General features: G+C 40.0%; 1 protein-coding gene across 8 annotated transcripts in view; it reads right to left on the minus strand.

The window, feature by feature from the left end:
- Positions 1 to 23,968, minus strand: part of KCNT2 (potassium sodium-activated channel subfamily T member 2) — a 537,964-nt gene that overhangs the window by 372,564 nt on the left and 141,432 nt on the right. For 3 of the 8 annotated variants that reach the window (XM_072126925.1, XM_072126922.1, XM_072126921.1), the window contains exon 1: positions 20,198 to 20,450. The exons of 4 other annotated variants lie outside the window; for them this stretch is intronic. In XM_072126925.1, coding sequence (XP_071983026.1) covers positions 20,198 to 20,334 — 137 coding nt within the window. In that variant the 5' untranslated portion in view covers positions 20,335 to 20,450. Of the gene's footprint in view, positions 1 to 20,197; positions 20,464 to 23,968 lie in introns of those variants that run through there. One more of the 8 variants, XM_072126926.1, reaches the window with a different exon arrangement.

A 23,968-nucleotide genomic window follows, 5' to 3' on the forward strand; every position in this document is an offset into this window, starting at 1 on the left:
GCCTGACTGTCCATTTCCTCCTCCTCCAACTCCTCCAACTCCTCTTCTTCTGCCCATACACGCTGAACAGTAAAGGACTCAACAATGGTCCCCTCTTGTGTCTCACCAACATTCTCCTCCTCTTCCTCCTCATCCTCCTCCACCTCCACCTCCTCCGATATGCGCTGAGAAACAGACCTGAGGGTGCTTTGGCTATAAACAAGGGAATATTCTTCCCCTGTCTCTTGTGACGAGCGCAAAGCTTCCGACTTCATGCTGACCAGAGAGTTTTTCAACAGGCCAAGCAGCGGGATGGTGAGGCTGATGATGGCGGCATCGCCACTGACCATCTGTGTTGACTCCTCAAAGTTACTCAGCACCTGACAGATATCAGACATCCACGTCCACTCCTCATTGTAGACTTGAGGAAGCTGACTGACCTGACTACCAGTTCTGGTGGAAGTTGACATCTGGCAGTCTACAATCGCTCTGCGCTGCTGGTAAACTCTGGATAACATGGTCAGTGTTGAATTCCACCTCGTGGGCACGTCGCACAACAGTCGGTGAGCGGGCAGTTGGAGGCGGCGCTGCGCTGCCCTGAGAGTGGCAGCATCTGGGCTGGACTTCCTGAAATGCGCACAGATGCGGCGCACCTTCGTGAGCAAATCAGACAGATTGGGGTATGTCTTGAGGAAACGCTGAACTATCAGATTTAACACATGGGCCAGGCATGGCACATGTGTCAGTCTGCCGAGTTGCAGAGCCGCCACCAGGTTACGGCCGTTGTCACACACAACCATTCCCGGCTTGAGGTTCAGCGGTGCCAGCCACAGATCAGTCTGCGCCGTGATGCCCTGTAATAGCTCTTGGGCGGTGTGCCTTTTGTCGCCTAGGCTCAGCAGTTTGAGCACCGCCTGCTGTCGCTTAGCGACGGCACTGCTGCTGTGCCTAGAGCTACCGACTGATGGCGCCGTGCCCACGGATGGTAGTTCGGAGGAGGAGGTGGAGGAGGGGTGGGAGGAGGAGGAGGCATAGTAGGCCTGAAACACCTGGACCGAGGTAGGCCCCGCAATCCTCGGCGTCGGCAGTATATGAGCAGCCCCAGTGTCAGACTCGGTCCCAGCCTCCACCAAGTTAACCCAATGTGCCGTCAGCGATATATAGTGGCCCTGCCCGGCAGCACTCGTCCACGTGTCCGTGGTCAGGTGGACCTTGTCAGAAACGGCGTTGGTCAGGGCACGGATGATGTTGTCTGACACGTGCTGGTGCAGGGCTGGGACGGCACATCGGGAAAAGTAGTGGCGGCTGGGGACCGAATACCGAGGGGCGGCCGCCGCCATGAGGTTGCGAAAGGCCTCGGTCTCTACTAGCCTATAGGGCAGCATCTCCAGGCTAAGCAATCTGGAGATGTGCACATTAAGGGCTTGGGCGTGCGGGTGGGTTGCACTATATTTGCGTTTCCGCTCCAGCATCTGGGGTATGGAGAGCTGAACGCTGGTGGATGCTGTGGAGGATCGTGGAGGCGACGATGGGGTTTTTGTGGCAGGGTCCTGGGCAGGGGGCTGACTAGCAGCTGACACAGGGGAAGGAGCAGTGGTGTGCACGGCCGGAGGTGAACGGGCTTGTTGCCACTGAGTGGGGTGTTTAGCATTCATATGCCTGCGCATACTGGTGGTAGTTAAGCTAGTAGTGGTGGAACCCCTGCTGAGCCTGGTTTGGCAAATGTTGCACACCACAGTCCGTCGGTCATCCGGTGTTTCCTTAAAGAACCTCCAGACTTCTGAAGATCTAGCCCTCGCCGCAGGAGCCCTTGCCACGGGAGCTTCACTAGTTGACACATTTGGCGCTGATGCACCAGCTCTGGCCCTGCCTCTCCGTCTGGCCCCACCACTGCCTCTTCCAACCTGTTCTGGTCGAGGACTCTCCTCCGTCTCAGAAGCACTGTGTTCACCCGGCCTCTCAACCCAGCTTGGGTCTGTCACCTCATCATCCTCCGATCCCTCAGTCTGCTCCCCCCTCGGACTTCCTGCCCTGACAACAACTTCCCCACTGTCTGACAACCGTGTCTCCTCATCGTCGGACACCTCTTTACACACTTCCACTACGTCAAGAAGGTCATCATCACCCACAGACTGTGACTGTTGGAAAACCTGGGCATCGGAAAATTGCTCAGCAGCAACCGGACAAGTGGTTTGTGACTGTGGGAAGGGTCCAGAAAACAGTTCCTCAGAGTATGCCGGTTCAAATGCCAAATTTTCCTGGGAGGGGGCAGACTGGGGGGGAGGAGGCTGAGGTGCAGGAGCTGGAGGAGTGGCGATTTCGGTGACATGGGTGGACTGCGTGGAAGACTGACTGGTGGTGGACAAATTGCTCGAAGCATTGTCAGCAATCCACGACATCACCTGTTCGCACTGTTCTGGCCTCAACAGTGCTCTACCACGAGTCCCAGTAACTTCAGACATGAACCTAGGGAGTGTAGCTCTGCGGCGTTCCCCTGCTCCCTCATCAGCAGGTGGTGTCTCACCCCGCCCAGGACCACGGCCTCTGACCCCTGCAGTAGTTGGACGCCCACGTCCCCGCCCTCGTCCTCTACCCCTAGCCCTCGGGTTAAACATTTTTAAAATGAGAGTTATAACTTTATTTTTTTTTTTACTTTTTTTTGTTTTTTTTTGTGTTTTTTTTTTTTTTTGTGTTTTTTGTTTTTTTTTGAGTTTTTAAAACCAAACAATGCTATCCTATTGCTATGGCTATTTTCTAGCCAAGTATCAAAGCACACTACTATGCCAGATGAGATGACACTGAGTTAGTGCCTAATTGAAATCCAACCCCTACTAAATTTTCCCACTTCGGTCTTTGCTATGGATATGTGCGTCACTAAGCGCAGAACACAGCGGTCGCAAGTCTCACTACAAATTGCTCAGAATTGGCTAGTACATGCACTGCAGAAAGTACAGCCACCAGCAGATCAACCAGAAATCAAATATATAGAACGCTACTGTATGCGTAAGTAAGCTCTTTGTATTCTCCTATGGCTATTTTCTAGCCAAGTATCAAAGCACACTACTATGCCAGATGAGATGACACTGAGTTAGTGCCTAATTGAAATCCAACCCCTACTAAATTTTCCCACTTCGGTCTTTGCTATGGATATGTGCGTCACTAAGCGCAGAACACAGCGGTCGCAAGTCTCACTACAAATTGCTCAGAATTGGCTAGTACATGCACTGCAGAAAGTACAGCCACCAGCAGATCAACCAGAAATCAAATATATAGAACGCTACTGTATGCGTAAGTAAGCTCTTTGTATTCTCCTATGGCTATTTTCTAGCCAAGTATCAAAGCACACTACTATGCCAGATGAGATGACACTGAGTTAGTGCCTAATTGAAATCCAACCCCTACTAAATTTTCCCACTTCGGTCTTTGCTATGGATATGTGCGTCACTAAGCGCAGAACACAGCGGTCGCAAGTCTCACTACAAATTGCTCAGAATTGGCTAGTACATGCACTGCAGAAAGTACAGCCACCAGCAGATCAACCAGAAATCAAATATATAGAACGCTACTGTATGCGTAAGTAAGCTCTTTGTATTCTCCTATGGCTATTTTCTAGCCAAGTATCAAAGCACACTACTATGCCAGATGAGATGACACTGAGTTAGTGCCTAATTGAAATCCAACCCCTACTAAATTTTCCCACTTCGGTCTTTGCTATGGATATGTGTGCCACTAAGAGCTAAACACAACGGTAGCAAGTCCCCCTGCTAATTCCTCACAAAATGGTACTAGATGCAAATTAAAATAAAAAAAGTAGAACGTTATTGTAGCCCTAAGAAGGGCTGTTGGGTTCTTTGAGAATCACTCCTGCCTAACAGTAAGCTAATAGAACACCCTAACGCTTTCCCTGACCAGCAGCAGCTCTCTCCCTAGCGGCATCCAGACACAGAATGATCCGAGCAGCGCGGGCAGCGGCTAGTCTATCCCAGGGTCACCTGATCTGGCCAGCCAACCACTGCTATCGACGTGTAAGGGTACCACGTCATGCTGGGTGGAGCGCAGAGTCTCCTGGCTTGTGATTGGCTCTGTTTCTGGCCGCCAAAAAGCAAAACGGCGGGAGCTGCCATTTTCTCGAGCGGGCGAAGTATTCGTCCGAGCAACGAGCAGTTTCGAGTACCCTAATGCTCGACCGAGCATCAAGCTCGGACGAGCATGTTCGCTCATCTCTAATGACCACCCATAAGTGTAACAAAGAAGAAGGCATTTGCATTACTGATATGTTAATTTAAAATATTGTGCTCTGAAGTTACATACATCTGCTATATACCAGTGTTAGAATATAGTAATTTGAGTAATCAGATTAGGAAGCTGCTGCTCTGGGGATTTAACACAAAGTACTTATTCCAGATTTGACAGATGTGACATCTACTGGAGATATCACTAGCTTAGGAGTAATGTAATTCTATTACTTTGGGTTTCTTTTTTAAGGTTTTAATTATTGTATAAGCATGTAACCTGCCCTCATCCAGTATTCTGTATTCATAGAGTATGAGTTACAATGTGAATTATTTGTTTTTCACAAAAAATAAAGTCTGTATGTGTATACAGTGGCTTTAAAATAAATCTGCCATACAAGTACAGCTTGTACAGATGACCCCTCATTACAGATGGACCTCTTTGCCCACTGTGATCTCCAGTGGATGCTCTTTGGAGGCTAGTTATTTAATGACCTTTAACCTGGGCTTGAATGAACAACCCAAAATTTAAATAATCCAATTATTACAGGGGCAATTTAATTTTTTTTGTCTGGAGTTATACTTAAAAAATATATACCTGTACTGTATTATAATTAATGCTGTATTATAATTTCATATATGGTAAATTAAATTTAAAAATACTTTATTTTTGTCTCGCCTTGTTAGCCAAGAAACATATTCTTCTTATGGTAATTGTTGAATAGCATTGGTATCGACCATTACTGTAGCCTCCTGTGTTCGAGATCCTTGAATAATCTTCTCGCCTTTCCATTACATCGCTAGATGTGGTTTCTATGATTTTTTTTCCTTTCATGTCAAATCCATAAGGACTCATCTTTAGCATTTTCTTTCCTTTTGCTTCTTAATTCTGACTCAAGAGGCACTGCTAGGAGCTTATGAATTTTGATCCATTTCTGCAGTAATAGTCCTTAAACTTAAACCTGCCCTTGAAACTGATGTCATTTTTCTCTGCTGCATAGAATGTAATCTCTTGAGAAATTTTCTAACATAGGCAAAAAAAAAGCTTGTGATACATCACAAAAACTAAGAAAATGAAACACTAAAGGCTCATGAGTATTCTGAAGCTAAGGTAATTCTATACAATGTTATTATTATTTAACTATGGGTATAATTCATTGTTCGATTAGGTTATCACATTTTGAACCATTTGAAGGGTTTGTCAGGAAAAAAAGAGCTAATTCAAAGCAGCACCACACACCTGCCTACAGACTGTTACTACATCTTAACATCATTCAATTCAATGCAGTACCAGACACAACCCATGGCCAGACATAGCATGTTATTTTATATCCTGTGAAATAATTGCTCTGTGTGGTTGCTTCTGTTGGCATCTTTCCCACATATGTTAATATACTATACACTTCAATGGCATTCACTATGAGGCCTAAATATAAAAGAAAAGGGGCTGCTTGGTTTCATAGGAATTCTGAAAAACCTTTGGGGGAAGGGGAGGTCGACAGTGACAAAACCTGTACTTAGCCTTTCCAGCTTTCGACTCCACTGTCAAGTTGGCCCTTATGGTCTTCTATACCTATGTGAGGCTGGAAATGCCAAATGGCCTCCCCAGACCACAGAACTTTGCTTGTTACGTCAGAAGGAGTGGTGTCTGGTGGCGGGAACTGTTCTTGTGCCTTCCCCTGGTAATTCCTGATGAGGATAGGTGCTGAAGACCCATAGTATCAGTGTGACATGGGAACATGGGAATCCATTCTTAAATCCCTGATAAACTCCTTTAAGTAGCAGTTCTTAAAGGTGTCTTAGAAAATACAATACTTACAATCATTATTGTTTATTAGTAATGTTACAGTTACCATGGAATGTTTCTGACCGTCATTTATATCTGGAGTCCTGATCAACAAGGACAGTTGATGTAGGGCTTCTGTAACCAATATTCTGTATGTTCCCAACCATGCCTGGCAGGTCTTACTAATTGTTAGATCTAATTCACATGGCTGGACAGGGGACGTATATACGGCAACCTATATACGTCGCATACACGTCCCCCATAGGCCGGCAACAGGCGTGCGGCACCATACGGGAGCGGTACGGTGCCACACGTAGCATGTCCTATCTTTTCTAGGCCGCATGCCATTTATCCTCAAGGAGAGGGGCGGGGTTGAGCAGCGCTCACCTCCTTCTCCTCTCCCCGGCACTGCCGTGTTCCCGCCGTGCTATGTACGTGCTATGCTACGGTACGGGGGGAATGCGCCTTTACATTGCCAAGAGTAGCTGTGACTGCAAAGTACAGTTCTTTTGTGCATTCATTTTTTTTTTTTGGAATAGTAACTGCACCAATTACAGTGTATAAATGGCGTATGACCATAAAATTGCGCATGGGAACAAATAGAATATCATTTACTCATTATCATTTATTTTCTACACAGCAAATCTGAGGAGCTGAACCTTCTATTTATCATCTATCATTATTTCAGCTTTATCTTTTAATGGTTCTATGTTATCAATTTAAACCTGAAGAACATTTTGTGGCTTAATATTTTAGAAAAGTATTTCAGTTGCATTGATACACTTTTACAACTATTCTTTATGACTCTGAATCTCAATAATTATATTACTATTACATCGTATTCATATAGGAGGCAAACTGTATATTTCATTTGTGGTCAATCTAGTATATATTTGTTATACCTCTATTACATTGTACACATTGTATACATAGTATGTATATTTATGATATAACCTTGTTATCTCTAATTTAAAAAAAATAAAATAAAAAGAGAATCACTGGAACATTATGATACATGCCACTTTCCCCCAATTTTGAATCCTATTGCTGTCATTGATAGCTTTTAGCTTTTATCAGTGCTGTTTTATTCTCTGTTGTCTTTGTAATGGCATTGCCTTTTATTTTCCTTACTATAACCTTCCCTTTTTCGGCAATGATTTTACCATGGTCGCCATCATCTTTTCTGAAGAATTCCTTTTCACTAGTTTGACCAATTACATCAAGTTTGTGAAGTCCTGGCAATCTATGAAATTTGGCATAAAATTATCATTGAGACCTACAGAGGGGTGAAGCATTAACATAACATGTAGGGACTCTAAAACCATTGATTGTAATGTTCTCAAATGTGACTTAATGATCTTCCCTATTATTTATAAAGAATGGCGCTGTATATATTAGTAAGTCACTTTTTACTATGGTGATGGATTCTAATTAAAATAGTTTATTAACGTGACCAGGGAAGAGTAATTGATACTGGCATGCTTATATTTTTTTACAAAAATCCATAGTTTAGATCAAGCGAAAATAATTTTTTTTAAAACATTGCTGGCGTCTTGACGAGAGACTTACCAAGTCGCCGGGGTATGTTTTCTCTTCAGTAGAGTCACTGTGTGATTCAGCTTAGCTCCCTCATCCCCCCTTCCTAAGGAATTCTCTTCAGTATGATAGTCACAGTCAATGTCTCCCTCAACTCCCTCATCCCCCCTGCTTCATCCAGGAGAGAAAGGGAATGAGGAGGCTGAGCCATGTCACACAATAACTCTGCCAAAAAGAAACAACACCCCTTGTGATTTAGTGGGGTGGATTTATAACCATATTGTTCAGCGTCTTCTACTACTTTTTGAAACTTTTTTGCCTTAACTGGGGAAAAAATAAGTCTCTACTGAGACAAAAATGTCTCAAAAAGTAGAACCAAGACAACAATGGTGATACATTTCCCCAATGAGTCTCCTTGCGGGGTACCAGTAACTTTTTAAAAGTGATGTTAGGTAGATATAAGCTATGGATTTTTTACACAAAAAACATGGGTACAGTATGAAGACTTCTGTGGGAACCTCTCATTAAATTTAATGGTTAAAACCCAATGACAGATTCCCTTAAATGAAGCCAAAGTATCCACAGTTTCTTCTTCTGCAAACTAAATAACTAACTGTAGATAAGATTAGTGTAATGAATATGTGACACTCTTTCAACCACTTTAATTGTGTGTGTAGAATAGGTCATTTATATTCAATGGTGTAACTACAAGCGGATGGGCCCCAGTGCAAAAGCTGTGCCAGGCCCCCGACTGTAATGTACGGTTTATAGTAATAATCTTCTCATATAGGAAAGTGACACCATAAGGGCCCCCTAAACCTCTTGGGCCCAGGTGCAATCGCAACCTATGCACCCCCTCAAGTTATGCCCCTGTTTATATTGAATCTCTCTAATTGAGTGCAATATGTGCTATAATCCCAGGAAATATAACAATTTTAGCTTTGGATGGCTGATGTTGCTATTTTAATCTTTGTGTACAGAATAACACCTTGAATTATTGTTTTTAAAAAGCAAACAAAGGTAACAAAGAAAATCTATCAATATTTTCAAATTAAAAAAACTACTATGACCGGTTTCCATCAAGGGAGAGGAATTGGAAGCTGACTCGGATAAATGACCTATATAGATTTTTATCTATATTTATTTTTTTTCCTTTTCATGTTTTTTTTAAGTTTATTTTAAAGTCCTTTTTCAAATAAAGAAGCCTGAGCACACATTATACTTTGTGAACTGTGTGAGATAGAAAACTAGTTGTACAATACATTGGCCAGTCTATAATCATACTATTCCGATATATACAATTAAATGTTTTTAAGATTTTCAATTGTATTTTGATTGTAACTGCATTCTTGTACTTTATTTAACATATGTACAATCTATGTAGAAAGAGCTTTATTATAACTTAATCTACAATATTCTATCTGTCATAACAGAGGTGAAAAGGTGTGGGTCCTAAGCTACTCATAACCTCTAACAGGTGGCAACTAGACAACATTCCCTACTCTGGGTATGTTCGCAAAACAGGTAACAAAGAAAAAGAGAGACGGACAGACAAAAGCCTAGTCAGTGAAATATGGTCAAAACCAAGATGGCAGCAAGCTAGAGAATTCTAAAGGAAAATAATTGTCAGTAACAAAGCAAGGATCATCGTACACAGCAATCAACACAGAACATAAGTAGTGCAAAAGTAGCAAGAGACCAGTATAGCCAGCACGGACTGGAGTGGAATTTCTGGATGTGGCCACGGCCACTGATTAAGTTGTCCATCACTGAAGCATCATCTGAAACATACATCCAGCTGCAAAGTGCAACAAAACCCTATGCAAAGTAAAGTCTTGCATGAAAGTATTTACAATAACCAAGATTTTAAGCTACAGTTCTGCTAAAAATCCTTAACAGTGTAAAAAGGGTAGGCCACTGCCACTGGATCTGTTGGCCGAAACCAATTAACTAAATTTGTATTGTCATCAAAGCATTCCAATTGCCAAGGGTAATTATGTGGATTACCTATAATGAGAGAGTATATTGCTTTTATTTTGATTTATAAAAGATTTCTGTTATCATAAGTTCCCATGAGTAATCCCAATAGGTTTACTCACTTGGTGATACTGCTAACAATAATTTCTTTTGTTACACCTTTTAGATAAAATGTGTTTTTGTAAGAAATCATACCATCAAGCATGAAACTTCAAACAGGATAATTATATGTTATTATTTACCTAAATTCATGGAATCCTTTAGGGGATCAAGAGCTTTTATGAAAAGACATTGCTCATCTATTTGTTTTTAAATAGAATAGTAAACTAATACAGTGGGTAAGGAAAATATTCAGACCCCTTTAAATTTTTTACTCTTTGCTTTATTGCAGCCAGTTGACTCTTGACTTTGCACATAATCTTGACAGAAATATAGATATGAAATTTCACATAGTCATATGTATTCAGACCCTCTGCTGTGACACTTATATTTAACTCACTTTATGTCCATTTCCTTCTGCTCCTTCTTGAAATGGTTCTACTCCTTCATTTGAGTACAGCTGTGTTTAATTAAGCTAACTGAACTTGATTTAGAAAAGCACACACCTGTAAATATAAGACCTTACCATGCATGTTAGAGCACATGAGATTCATGGGGTCTAAGGTACTGCCCAAGGAGCTCAGAGACAGCGAAGATCTGATCAAGGTTACAGAAGAATATCTGCAGCACTCAAGCTTGCAGCTAAGAGGCAGGATAATATACATAACATAAATGTGAAGGTTTATTCAATAACAGTCAAAGTTTTGGTATTATAACTTTTGGAACTAGACATGAGTGTAGTAATGAATCTTCCCACTCCTCCCTTCCATTCATTTCTATCTATCTATTTATCTATTTTCCATCTACCTAATCTTATCTATCTATCTATTTAGCAGGAAATTCGTATATCTCCCTGGAGGATCTGCAAAATTCCTTTCCTGGTCCTTGGATGTGTAGGCAACCATATGAAATTTGATTACCCACTGTAATTCCATGGTAATGATAATTAGACAAAGAAAATTCAAAAAGGAGTCTCTAGTGCCATTAGATAAAAAGATAAAAAGTCCAGAGCAGCACTGCAAAAGTGTGGGTGCACAGCCGTTGTCGTTGTTCTTATACAGACATGCCAAAAACATAAGGGACCATCTTGGAAGATCTGATGTGGGACCATTCAAAACATCTATACAGAGAGACATATCACAAACCCTACCTACTTGAAGTTCTTCCTGCAGATTCTGTATAAATTTCCAATATTGAATAAAGGGGAGTCCTTTACACACAATGGCCAGACATATAAGACATGTTACTATTTATAATGTAATAGGGAATTTGGCATCTCCATACTTAGTTGTCCATGCAATTCGAAATATATTCCAAAAACCACAAATGATTTCAAAACTAGAATCACACATCATAAGTACACCATTCATAGAAAAAAGAATGTATTTATCTGTTAGCAGGCATGTCACAGAAATGGGTCACAAGGAATCGCATTTAATATTTACTGTGATTGATCACATCCCACCACTGAGAAGGGGTAGGGGGAGTAATAGGGATCTTCTATAAAGGAAATGTGAAATCAGATGATTATATCATCTTAATACTCTTCAACCAAACAGCTTAAATGTTGAATGTTATCTTTTAAGTATCATATGATAAGTACTGGTAGGAACGGGATTGTGTGTATCTGTTGATCCTGCATAGCCCTACTGATTTTAAAGTGTATGCCTTTTTTTGAAAGAGATGTCCTCTTTTCAAGTTTTTTTCTTTGATTTATCTCTTCTTTTTTCAGATTTTAAGAATCCCATGGATACCCCATCGGATGGATCAATATGTCCCACACATCTCCTTTAATCTGGCTTTTTAAATTTTTTAAATTTTTGATTGGTTACTGGTATTGTTGGTCTGTGAAAGGACTATGCCCATATCCAAGATGGCTACTGCCATACACCTAAGTCTCAGTAGGCATGTGCCAAAGCTGCTAGTTGGCAGGGTGTTCCCTTTGCACACATTGGCAGGCATTTATTAATGTGGGCGCAGAGTGGTACTGGAAACGTGCTATATTTTTCAGTGGGATGTCAGTGGCGCAAGTGATTAATGAAATGTAATACAAACTAAAAGGTTTAGAACTGGACTTACTTTTAGCTTTTCTAATTTTGCACCAACAATGTTCCACTAAACAAGTCAAAAAAATAGAAGCGCCAGAAAACTGTTGGATTAACCCAAAAAAAAGAACAAGTTGAGAGTGTCAGAAAACACCAACAGTTTTCCATTTGAAAGTGGGTAATAAATAACCACCACTCTGTCCAGAGTTCATTGCTGCTATACATGTTGTACCATGATTTTTTAAAATCAAATGTGGCACTTGAGACAGGTGGTTGGTTTACAGCTAATAATTTTGTGAATAACCAGAAGAATAGGGGGGCTGGGCAAATCCCGATAAGCAGAACTTATTCAATTGGGTATATATATCTCACAATGAAATTATTATATGCTGAGTAGTAAGAAAACGACAATTATATCACCAGCATTCTAATGCAAGTAGAGGACTAAGGATATCCCTATTCCCAAACTCAGTAAACCAGATCTGAAAAATAAATGGAGGAATGTTCATGTGCCCGGAATGAATATGCATAATGACTATAGGGGATGAAACACATAACACATGTCAAAATGGGCATCAGAAGGGGAAATGTTGAAAACATTTGGAGAGGAAGGCCCCTTCTACACTTGTGCTTTTCAAGCACGTGTTCTGTGCATGATTTGACACACAGATCTTGCATTGCACTCTGACCCATTCTAATCAATGGGCTTTTTCAGACTTGCATTTTTTTTTCACACTCACACGAAGTTTTTTTTTTAACACACGTTTAAATCTCAGCATGTTCTACTTTTGCAAGTCACCCGTATGAAAAACGCACCAGTCTATGGAGATGCATCAAAAACGCATTGCACTCTGAGACACTTGCAAGTGCAATGCGTTTTTCACGCATCAGTTGTCATAGAAAAGATAGAGCTCAGTCCTGAGTCCTTTTCAAGTGCGTTATCTGCGCTTAAAAACACATTGAAATAGCATTGAAAACGCGCATGAAAAATGGAGACACTGAACAAACTCTGACTGAAAACTGATTGAACTCTGATGAAAAATGTCAGTTTTTCAGTGACCAAACCCTGATCGCACCCTGATCAGACTCTGACATGATCTGCAACGCAAGTGTGAAAGAGGCCTAAGAGGTTCTATAAGTTAAAAACTATTAAACCATTATGTCCTCAATGAGACTTCATTTTGGCTGCTTTTCATGAGCAATACTAGCCCACTCTTCTTCACAAGTCAGTGTCCATTGACGGGTCAAATCTGTTAATATCATCTATATTCACATAATTCAATAATACCCATACTGAAAAGATGTTCTAGGTCATAGAATATATGCTGGTCATGACATGTACTTAATCCATGGCCATTTAGGATAACTCCCCTGTAAATATCCATCCTTAATTCCACAGCTTTATGGCTGATTACATAAGCAGCCTTTTTATGATTATAAAACACTAATCATATTGCTTACTGAAAACATTTAAAATAAAAAAGCCAAACATTTTGACAATTTTTTTTTATTTCTTTTTTGGATTGACAAGCCCCTTTAAACACTTCCCCTTTAACCGTGCTTCACACAGCATATCTCTATTTGAGATTAAAGGACAGTTATCCGATTGGTCAATTGACCTGTCAGTCAAATGACAGGTATATAGTTCTCAGAGTGTGGCCCCGCCTTGCCCCAGGAAGACCCGCTCAGAGAAACACATGCGAGGGAAAGCGGGGGATGGGAGCTTAAACTGCTCCATCACTAAGGCCGCTCTCACATGAACGTCTGATTTCTCCAGTCCTGTATTTCTATGGGTTATATGGAACAGATATACTGGAGAAAATCTCTATTTTTTACGTTTCGCTCACAGCACGCTACGGTGGACAATGCAGCCATGTAAATGGATGTCAGTATTACCATTGTAATGAATGGTGCCATATGCTATGCATGAATACAGCTATTTTCATACGTCTGCGTGCACGAGGCCTAAGAGCTCTGCCTCCTTCCCTGCTATTGTCTGTATACCTGCAAGTGGCAATGGCCTCCTAATTACTGACTCCGCCATCTGCTGCACTTTACTGGGGATTAGTTACTTGCTTCATTCTTCAGCCACACAGTGGAGCAAGAAAATACAGAGGCAAAATATTTACCCCAGGGGTAGTAGAAATACTGTCCCTGTAATTTGACAAAAACAGGATATGTATACTCCCAACCTCACAGGTTAATATATTATAATTAACAAATAAAAGCCATATTTTAGTTCAATCACTAATCGGTCACTCTCACTTCCCCACTCTGTCTAGATATACTTGTACATATTAATGGTGCACACCGTACAAAGTGCTTAAGTTTAACCCCTTTCTGACCAGGCCTTAAAAGGCTCTAATGACCAGGGCATTTTAGCAGATTTTCATACTTGTTAGGCCACAAATTAATTTTTCAAAAAAGTTTTTGTGAGACACAGGGAAATTTAGGGCGCGTTCACACGTTGCGCTTTGGTTGCGTTTTCATTGCATTTTAAAACTCATTACAACAGCTGATGAGAGGTAATTTGCCTAATTACATTACCGTTTACATTTGTTAACACAATGTTAACGTGTGTGTTAACATCGCGTTTACGATGCGTTTTGTAAACTGAAATGTTAACAGTGGTATCATTAGGCAAATCCCCTCTCCTCAGCTGTTGTATATGCGTTTCAAACGCGATGAAAACGCAGGTCAAAACGCAACGTGTGAACGCAGCCTTAAAGATAAAAAATATTTTACGACCCTTTTTTAGGCGCTTTGGGGAGTTAAAATAACAAAAACTGGAGAAACCAATTAGTATTTTCATAATGTATATTTTTTGTTTTCAAATTTAAATAAAATGACTATATAAATTTCCTAGTGCGTAATGGTCGTTTTATGATTATATATATTCTAAGGCAAACGGGGTGACTAATGCAATGTTTTTTATAGTGTAGTGGTTTTTGTGTGTATTTTATTTTGTTTTTATATGTCCCCCATGGGGTCAAAAAAGCCCCTGGGAGACCTTTCCAAATTTTTTTTTTTTTTTTTCACTTACTAGTCTTCACCTATAACTGAGGCATCTGTAAGACCCCCTCTTATTAACCCCTGAAGACCTGGCTATCATCCACAACTACTGCAATGTGCTACTTCAGTGCTTTGCAGTGAAGAAATAAGAAGCCATACAAATCCTCCACTCTGGGGGCAGGAGAAACTACGGCAGTATTTTTCCAGTGGGCGGATGGGAACAAGTTAATATTAATTTATGAAAAAATATATATTTTCAACCTTCCCATTGTTTGTATAAATGCGGAAAATAAACAAAATGTAAATGAGTGGATCATAAAACATTTGTAAAGCAGGCTAGTCAATAATGGGGGGTGGGGGGAATTTTCTGTCGGAGGCAACTCTTGAGATCTATTACTGTGAAAAGTGTGGTAATGTCAGTGCTATAGTGTGCTAATGATACCCTGGATATGCCTGGAGGCACAACTGGAAGTATTTGATACCCACAACCACATCTTGCCAAGTAACCATCATTATTTTATTATTGCATCTGAGTCTGAGCCATTAATAACTTGTAAGATTATACTGACAGCAAACTGTTGAGAGAGAATGTTAAATGTATTATTTTGTTAAAATAATTGCATACTGCTGATTTTGACAAGGACAGTAGCCAAATGAGCAACATTTCAGCAGCCGAGCAATGCTTATTGAGAGAGCCGCACCTATCATTCACACATGTACGTGTGTGTATGTATTTTCATGGATACATGTATATGAGTGATCATCCAAGCAGGCATTGCTGACTACCTTTCACTAATTCCATTGAGGAATTCTATAGTCGGAGAGGTCTCTTGCCATAAAGTGTCAATACCAATTATCCAGAAAATGTGTGGAAAGCAAGGACTGCTATGAACACCAACTATATGTACCTATATACAGGCCTTATACAACAAAGTACACAAAATAAATGTATAAATACCATAATATGGAAAACACAAAATTTTATTGAACAAAATAATAATACACATATGATCACTGCAATAAAAACAACCCATAAAATCAATCCCTGGTGGACTAAAGGTACACCGCCATTCCTGTACAATCACATTGTAAACCACAGTCAGTCAATTCATTACAGGTGTAAACATAAGGTTTCAATGTAACACACAAGTCAATCGATATAATATATTACAAGTGTAAACAAGGGGTTTATAATGTAAACCTAATCTAAATAACATGGAACCTGGTAGGAGGTCATATAAACCAAACAAGACAAAATAAAGTGCATCGTGCAAAATAGCTATATATACCAACCAGGCTGCATATTGAACAGGAGATGTGGCGCTGTACCAGACAACCCCGACGCACGTTTCGCCGTCGCTTCCTCAGGGGGTAATGAGGAAGCGACGGCGAAACGTGCGTCGGGGTTGTCTGGTACAGCGCCACATCTCCTGTTCAATATGCAGCCTGGTTGGTATATATAGCTATTTTGCACGATGCACTTTATTTTGTCTTGTTTGGTTTACATGACCTCCTACCAGGTTCCATGTTATTTAGATTAGGTTTACATTATAAACCCCTTGTTTACACTTGTAATATATTATATCGATTGACTTGTGTGTTACATTGAAACCTTATGTTTACACCTGTAATGAATTGACTGACTGTGGTTTACAATGTGATTGTACAGGAATGGCGGTGTACCTTTAGTCCACCAGGGATTGATTTTATGGGTTGTTTTTATTGCAGTGATCATATGTGTATTATTATTTTGTTCAATAAAATTTTGTGTTTTCCATATTATGGTATTTATACATTTATCTTGCCATAAAGTGTGCTACATAAAACTACAAAATGAAAAAGATTTAAAAGGTTAAGTATCTAGAGGTGAACAAAAAGGGATGACCCTCATATGAATCTGGCATGACCCTGGAATCGGTACATGATGTGTTGATGGCCAACACCTGTTAGGTCAAAGCCTTTAGGGGAAGAACAGCGATAGTGTTGATGACCGTGCTGTAAAAGCAGGCAGCCAGTAAGAGGGTCAATGCTCCTGCTGCTGGATTTCTTGGCCTGTGTTTTATCCATAAATGATATCTGCTATCTGTCTGTTTTGTTTTTGAGGCCACTACTCTTTATTTCATTTAAAATATATTGCTTGATCTATTTTAATAAGAAAAGTAAAATTCTTATATATATATATATATATATATATATATATATATATACAGGCGGTCCCCTACTTAAGGACACCCGACTTACAGACAACCCATAGTTACAGACGGACCCCTCTGCCCACTGTGACCTCTGGTGAAGCTCTCTTGATGCTTTACTATAGTCCCAGACTGCAATGATCAGCTGTAAGATGTCTGTAATGAAGCTTTATTGATAATTCTTGGTCCAATTACACCAAACATTTTGAAACTCCAATTGTCACTGGGGCAAAAGAAAAAAAATTGTCTAGAACTTCCATTATAAAATATACAGTTTCGACTTACATACAAATTCAACTTAAGAACAAACCTCCAGACCCTATCTTGTATGTAACCCGGGGACTGCCTGTATAAGAATTTTACTTTTCTCTCTGACATTTGGGATGTATTGAGTTCTTACCACGTTAAATGTATGGGGTGTGATTATTATAAGTATGTATCCACCCTGAGGCTACATTCACACACATGTATGGGGGACATATATACGGCCAGCGTATATTCGGCCGATATACGTCCCCTATACACTTCTATGGGCTCTCTGCACCGTAAGGAGCTCCGTAGCCCGGACATATCCTATCTTTTCCCATGTTACTGCGCCGTGCGCCATATGTTCCTATGGAGAGGGGTGGGGTTGAGCAGCTCTCACCTCCTCCTCCTCCTCCTCATCCCGCGCGCTGCCGTGTGCCTGCCGTGCTACGGTACAGCGGACAACGGCAGTGTGCACGTAGCCTAATGCTGGTCAGATTTGTATATGGTTTTAATTGTTTTATTGTCTTGTTTTGTATGTCAATTTGTATTTTCAATAAAGATCTATATTTTTTAATATTGGCTATTTTTTGACACACTTCCTGCCCTGATTTTATGCACAGCCATGAAATTTATCACTTGTCTGCTTAAAATTTGTTTTGAAATACTTGTCTGGCCTGTGTGTAATACATACAAAAAATCAGCACCCTGCTATCCTATGATTAGGCTCCATGACTATTGTCTAGAGAGGCACTGAGACCATTAGCTACCAGTGTCTCTGTAACTATTGGCTACTGGGGGCAAGGTGACTATTAGCTACTTGGGATTGCATGACTACTGGTTCCTGGAAGCACTCTGACTAGGGCCGATTGTAGCCTTCTTTTGCCTGTGGCGAAAATTTAAATACTGCCCCCTCCTTAACCGTGCTGGCTGTCCTGAACCCTTGCTATATTCTGCTGACTGAATTGACAAACAAATGTAAAAAGCATCTACAACATGATCATTGTTGATGCATTCTCACACACCAGTAGATCAGTCAGTGACATAGTACCTTATAGGTGTCAATCTGCATCAGTTCAGGGACGCAGATGACGTGATGTCACCATACCCCGCCGGCATCCTGCAGAACATACAGGGTGGTGCACACAGATGGAACTGTGTTGCGCCATTCTGCCTATCATTTGATCATTCTGTTGGGTGATTCTGGCTGCCCTGGGTGCCGGAATCGCCCACATCAGAATACAACATTCTGCTGCCTCCCTCAGGGCTTTGGCATCTGCCACCTGAGGCAACATTTTTATCTTGCCGTATTACAGATGCGGTCTTCACTGTGACTATTGTCTACTGGTGGCTACTTGACTATTTGCTACTGGGTTCATTGTGACTATTGGTAACTTGGAGTTCCGTTAGTATTGGCTTCTGGTGGCACTGTGGTGAGCAGACTTAAACCACAAAGTTGCAATTTAAATCTGAGAGATTCTGATGGCACATTAATAATTACACTATTTCTTGCAATTATATGGCTTGCATCATGAATCTATTACAAGAATTGCCCTTCGAGGTTCCATCTGCATTTCCCCATATTTCATATGCTAGTGATGACAAGTTGTGATGATGTCCCCGATAATCAGCAAATGGAAAAGTGAAGACCCTGTTCCTTGTCCCTTTGTCACTTACATGAGCATCAGCAACATAGAGGATATTATGCAGCAATGCTGAGCAGTGTTACTGTGAATCTAACAAAATGTGAAAAGAGTCCCTAAAGAATATTTCACTAATATAACTCACTATCACAGTCCTATCCACAGGCTGCATATAGTACCCAGCATGGAAAATGTTTTTGTAATCCACACCATGCAAATTAGATGTTCTACAAAGGTTGAAATCCACCTCAGGCCACAGAGAAGTCATGGTTGAAAGTCTCTAGCCTAAGAGAATTGGTCACAAGAATTATTGGTATGAGAAGTTTTTTCATAACTGTTATGTATGAGACATATAATTTGATCAAGTAAAGTTAATGAAGTAAAAACTAATTTTTATGCATGAATTCAACAAAAGCTCATTCCATGCATGTATATTCACCAATGTAACAAGTTAATATTGTTTTTAACATGCAAAAGGGCTGTTTATGTAACATGAATCTTATGTATGTATTGTAAATCTTAGATACAGGGCATCAGAGTGCTTCCCTCTATCCCGAGGGAAGAATACTCTAGTTATTTTTTCAAACCAGTATATTCTGTTCATGAATTTTAATATGGGTGCACAACCTTAAACTACATGTTACCAGTTATCACAATGTAGAATCTGTCAGGATCATCATAAATTTCTATCTTACCTCTGGATAAACTTTCAAAAAGAACTGTCTGGTTTTTGTCATTGCTATATTCGTTAGTAAAAAAAAGTTTTATTAATCTAGGGAATAAGAGCTAATACAATATTTATAGCCAGAGCAGGGGAGACGTGATGCCATAAGGGATACCTTCTTTCCCTCCAGGCATTTTGAAGCAGCTGGAGAACAAAATTTCCAATCGGCAAAAAAAAAAAAAAAAAAAAAAAACAACATAAAGATTTCTACTTCACTTCCACGTCCGTCATCTATCCCAAGATTTTTTTTTTCTTATCCTATAATGAGAGGACGATCAGTATTTTTCAGCTACTGTTTGGTTGTCAGCTCAATAACTAAGCCCACTACAACCTGATCAAGCAAACATCAGATATTCATTTCATAAATAAGAAATAAGAAAATCATGTCAACATTTTCATTTTTACAGAAAAATACATATTTTCTATCTATACATATATATATATATACATATATATATATATATATATACACTCAAAATGAATAATGCTCAGCATAAAATCTTAAAGTGGAATATAATTTACAGGACACCTACATTGTTAAAAAAAAATATCTATATATCTATGTTTATCTATCATCATCAAAGCTTAGTCCGTTCATACTACAGTAGCTCCATCACAAACACCTCCCTCCTATTAGTTGCATGTACCTTACATAAATTTACAGACCAAAGAAAAATGCCTTCCCATACACAAGTTGAATGAAATAAATAACATTTTGGGCTTTACCTTTGTCCAGTTTCAGACAAGAATGGTTCATGCCCTGGAAAAGGCACAAAAGTTGCACTACATGGCACTAATCGAGGGGACATCTTAGTCTTCTGCTCAGCAAATTGTTGCAGTGATTCTAGTTTGCTTATAGCCATGGATCTTCTCCTCACCTGTCTGTATCAGTAGTCCTCTTGAATGCTGGTCTACCCATGCCTGGATTTCCATGTAAAGTAGAAATTTTCTCTTATAATACAGGATCCGGCCTGATGTGTTCATTGCTGGCAGTGCTCACTCCATCTCGCCTACTAACCAGGCTCACTGGGAACAGGAAGAGCCATGTTCTGCTTAATATGATTACATTACAAATCCCTGTAACATTCATTAATACGAAGCAGATTGCCACACTGTCTCATTATGGTGATTTTTCTTACTGAAGAAGCTCTTGTTCCGCTTGGATCTTAGATTTATTTGGTGGCTAAAATAGATTGATTCACGTAACGACTCATTCACACACATACTGGTTTAACACTTACATGTTTGTAAACATAGTCTTTTAAGACAATATACAATTTATTGACATTTATGGTAAAACCTTGCTATTAAACGCCATGCTGTCGTATGTTTGAATAAACACCTAAGATAACCACAGAAAGCTCTTCAGGCTGAGACACCACCCAGAGCCCTTGCAGGATTTTCAGACATGAATTAAATATTTTCCTGTCATAGTCTTGCTGTTTCTAACAACTCGTGCAAAAGTATGATTAAACAGTTCAAGAATGCTAAGCAGCAATTCCAGAAGTTTTGTCTAGTCAAATTGGATGTGCTTCAGATGTGTCTATGAAATCTGAAAAATCCTTTGTCCTGTTTAAAGGGTATCGACCACCAGGATGAAGGACTCTATGCATATGAGCCTGAGGGGCTCCATGCTCCATTACCACATATGGAGTCTGGAGCTCCTCAGGCTCATTTCCATACAGTCCTTCATCCTTGCCCTTTAAAGGGAAACTGTAATCAGGACACATAATTTCATGATGATGGGCTCCCATAACCTTTTTAATACTCTTTCCAAATCTGTTTTTATAATAAAATTCAATGGTTCCACTCACTTAAAAATTGATCAAATTTTACCTGGCTCCCTGGTGCCAAATTGCTGGAGTCCTTGCTGACATCATCTGCTCTGCTAGTTTTCTCCCCTCTTCCTTATTCTCCCTCCATCTTTCAGACTTGACATGGCAGCGATTTGCTTGGAACATGAAGTCAGCTAAAGGCTGCATGAGGGAGGGGGACAGATGGACAGGAGAAAGAGCTGGGACAGCAGCCTTGTAAAATTCTAACAGATGCCCTCAGGTACACTTTTTAAAATACTTTTTACATTGAGTGAAACCACTAAGGCCCCTTTCACACTATCATTTTAAGACGCTAGTCCTGCGCAAGTTTTTGACATGCAGAACTCGCATTGCACTCTGACCCATTGTATTCAATGATTTTTGCCAGACTTGCACTCATGCAAGTCATACAGACATCCTTGTGAAAATATCAGCTCTTCTTTTGTAAGTCACTTTTGTAACTCTAATGACATAAGTTTTTCACACATTGAACTCTGACATGATCTGCATCCCAAGTGTAAAAGAGACCTAATGTTTATTATAAAAGCAAAGTGGGAATTAATATTAAATGGATTATGGGAACCTGTCATTAGGTAAAAATGTATCCTTATGACAGATTTTCACAAATGTTGAAAATTGCGTCGGTCACCTGAAACATGTCTCGTAAAGATGGACATGTTAACCACATCTCGTGAGAACAGAGTTGTTTCATTATTAGCTTTTAACTCCTTCCCACTCCCCGCCGGATATATCCGCTGCTATGCGCAGTGACTTAGCACTCAGCAGCGGATATATCCGACTCTGAGCTGATGCTGGCTCAGGTCTGGATCGGAGCTTAACCGGCATCGGGATACACAGAGTGCCAGTTGTAAATAAGAGCCAACATCCCAGTATAACACCTGCGGTCGGAGTTTGCTTCAATCGCGGGTGTTTAACTCGTTAAATGCTGCGGTCTCTGCCCCATGATCCATATCTGCTCTGCACCCCCCCCCCAGCATTCCGATCATTCCCATGGCAGCTATGAGGTCTGTTCAGGACCCCAGGGCTGCCTGTCGGCAGTGCCTGTAAGTTGGCGTTCATTAAAAGGCACAGCCTATGCACAGGCGTAGGCTGACACAGCTAATACCCTGCAATACATCAGATGATTGCTTGTTTATCTCTCATGGTGGAACTAATAAAAGAGTAAAAAAAAAAGTTATTCAATAAAAAATTTAATAAAAAATTAATAAAAATGCCCATAAGCTCTAAAACTTATAAAGAGACATATAATGCACAAAAACGTCTAAATCATAACACAGACCTCACATATATAATATCACCGCAACCATAACAGCCCATAGATAAAAGTAAATAATTATTGAACTCGCACGATGAACGCTGTACAAAAAAGTAAAGATGTTATGCCATTCGGAAGACAGCGATACAAAAATGATAGATTTCTCCCCACATTAGGGTTTTATTTGGCAAATTTAGTAAAACATAGTATCTCTGTAATCATATGGACCCACAGAATAAAGCTAACATGATTATTAGGCTACATGGTAAAACACCAAAAAAAAAAGTAAAAATATCCAGTACAGAATTGATACTTTTCCCCCCTTCCTCAAAAAAAAAGTACATATGTTTTCAAGAATAGGGGATACCAACCCCAAAAGGGTAATGCTGGAAAAAGCATCTCATCCTGCAAAACAAATGCTGTCACATGGCCCCAATAACGAAAAAGCAATATTTTTAGAGACTACAAAAGGGGCCAATGAGCAGGGCGCTCCTTCCCTTCTGCGCCTCGCTATGCGCCCATAAACAAATAATGGCCACATATGGACGGTCTCTCTACTTGGGAGACAATGCATAACAAATTTTAAAATGGGTTTTCTCTTTTTATCTTTTGGAAATGTGTACATTTTAGAGCTAAATGAACGTATAAGTGAGAAAATTTTACCATTTTAAATTTCGCCTCCATTTTGATTTAACCCTGGAACGCATATTGGGGGCCTTTTATGCTTACATTTTTGCTATTATCTGCAAAATTATTTTAGTTTGAATCTTGAAACTCCAGGTATTCCTCAAGTATGTCATTGTTGATAATAGTTATTGGATAGAAAGTAAAAAAGGAACACAGCGCATCAGAGTATCAGAAGAAATATACGGTATAGATCGAAGTGGCGAATGGTAAGTTGACTGAGACTTAGCTGCGGGGTCCTGTTTCCCGATCTGGTAGGGTCGGGAATGGGAATATACAATCGTAGGAGAAAAAACAGGGCCAATAGCCGCGCTTCTCAGAGTAGAAAAGGCTTTTATTTAATTGCATGCGAGGACGACGCGTTTCGGGAGCGTACCGTTCCCTTCTTCAGGTCCGTATGATTTTTACACAATGTTCTATTATACAAAAATATATATATATATATGAGATAAATCATAAAAAATGTACATCAGAAATACATGGAGTAAAATTAATACATAAAGATAATTAAGACATGGATGTGTAATCACGAAGAAAATTCATAAATAAAAGGTGCATTCATAAAATAGATAAAATAAGTAAAATAGTTCCCAACGTTTTGTTCAATGTGGAGAATATCATTCATTGTACACCATTGTACACAAATATAGGTACATAAGTAAAAGTACACAAGTATGGTATATGTGTGCATGACATTTAGAGAAGTATGGTGCAGTAGTAGAA

The sequence above is a fragment of the Engystomops pustulosus genome, chromosome 10, assembly GCF_040894005.1.
Source record: "Engystomops pustulosus chromosome 10, aEngPut4.maternal, whole genome shotgun sequence".
Classification (NCBI taxonomy): domain Eukaryota; kingdom Metazoa; phylum Chordata; class Amphibia; order Anura; family Leptodactylidae; genus Engystomops; species Engystomops pustulosus.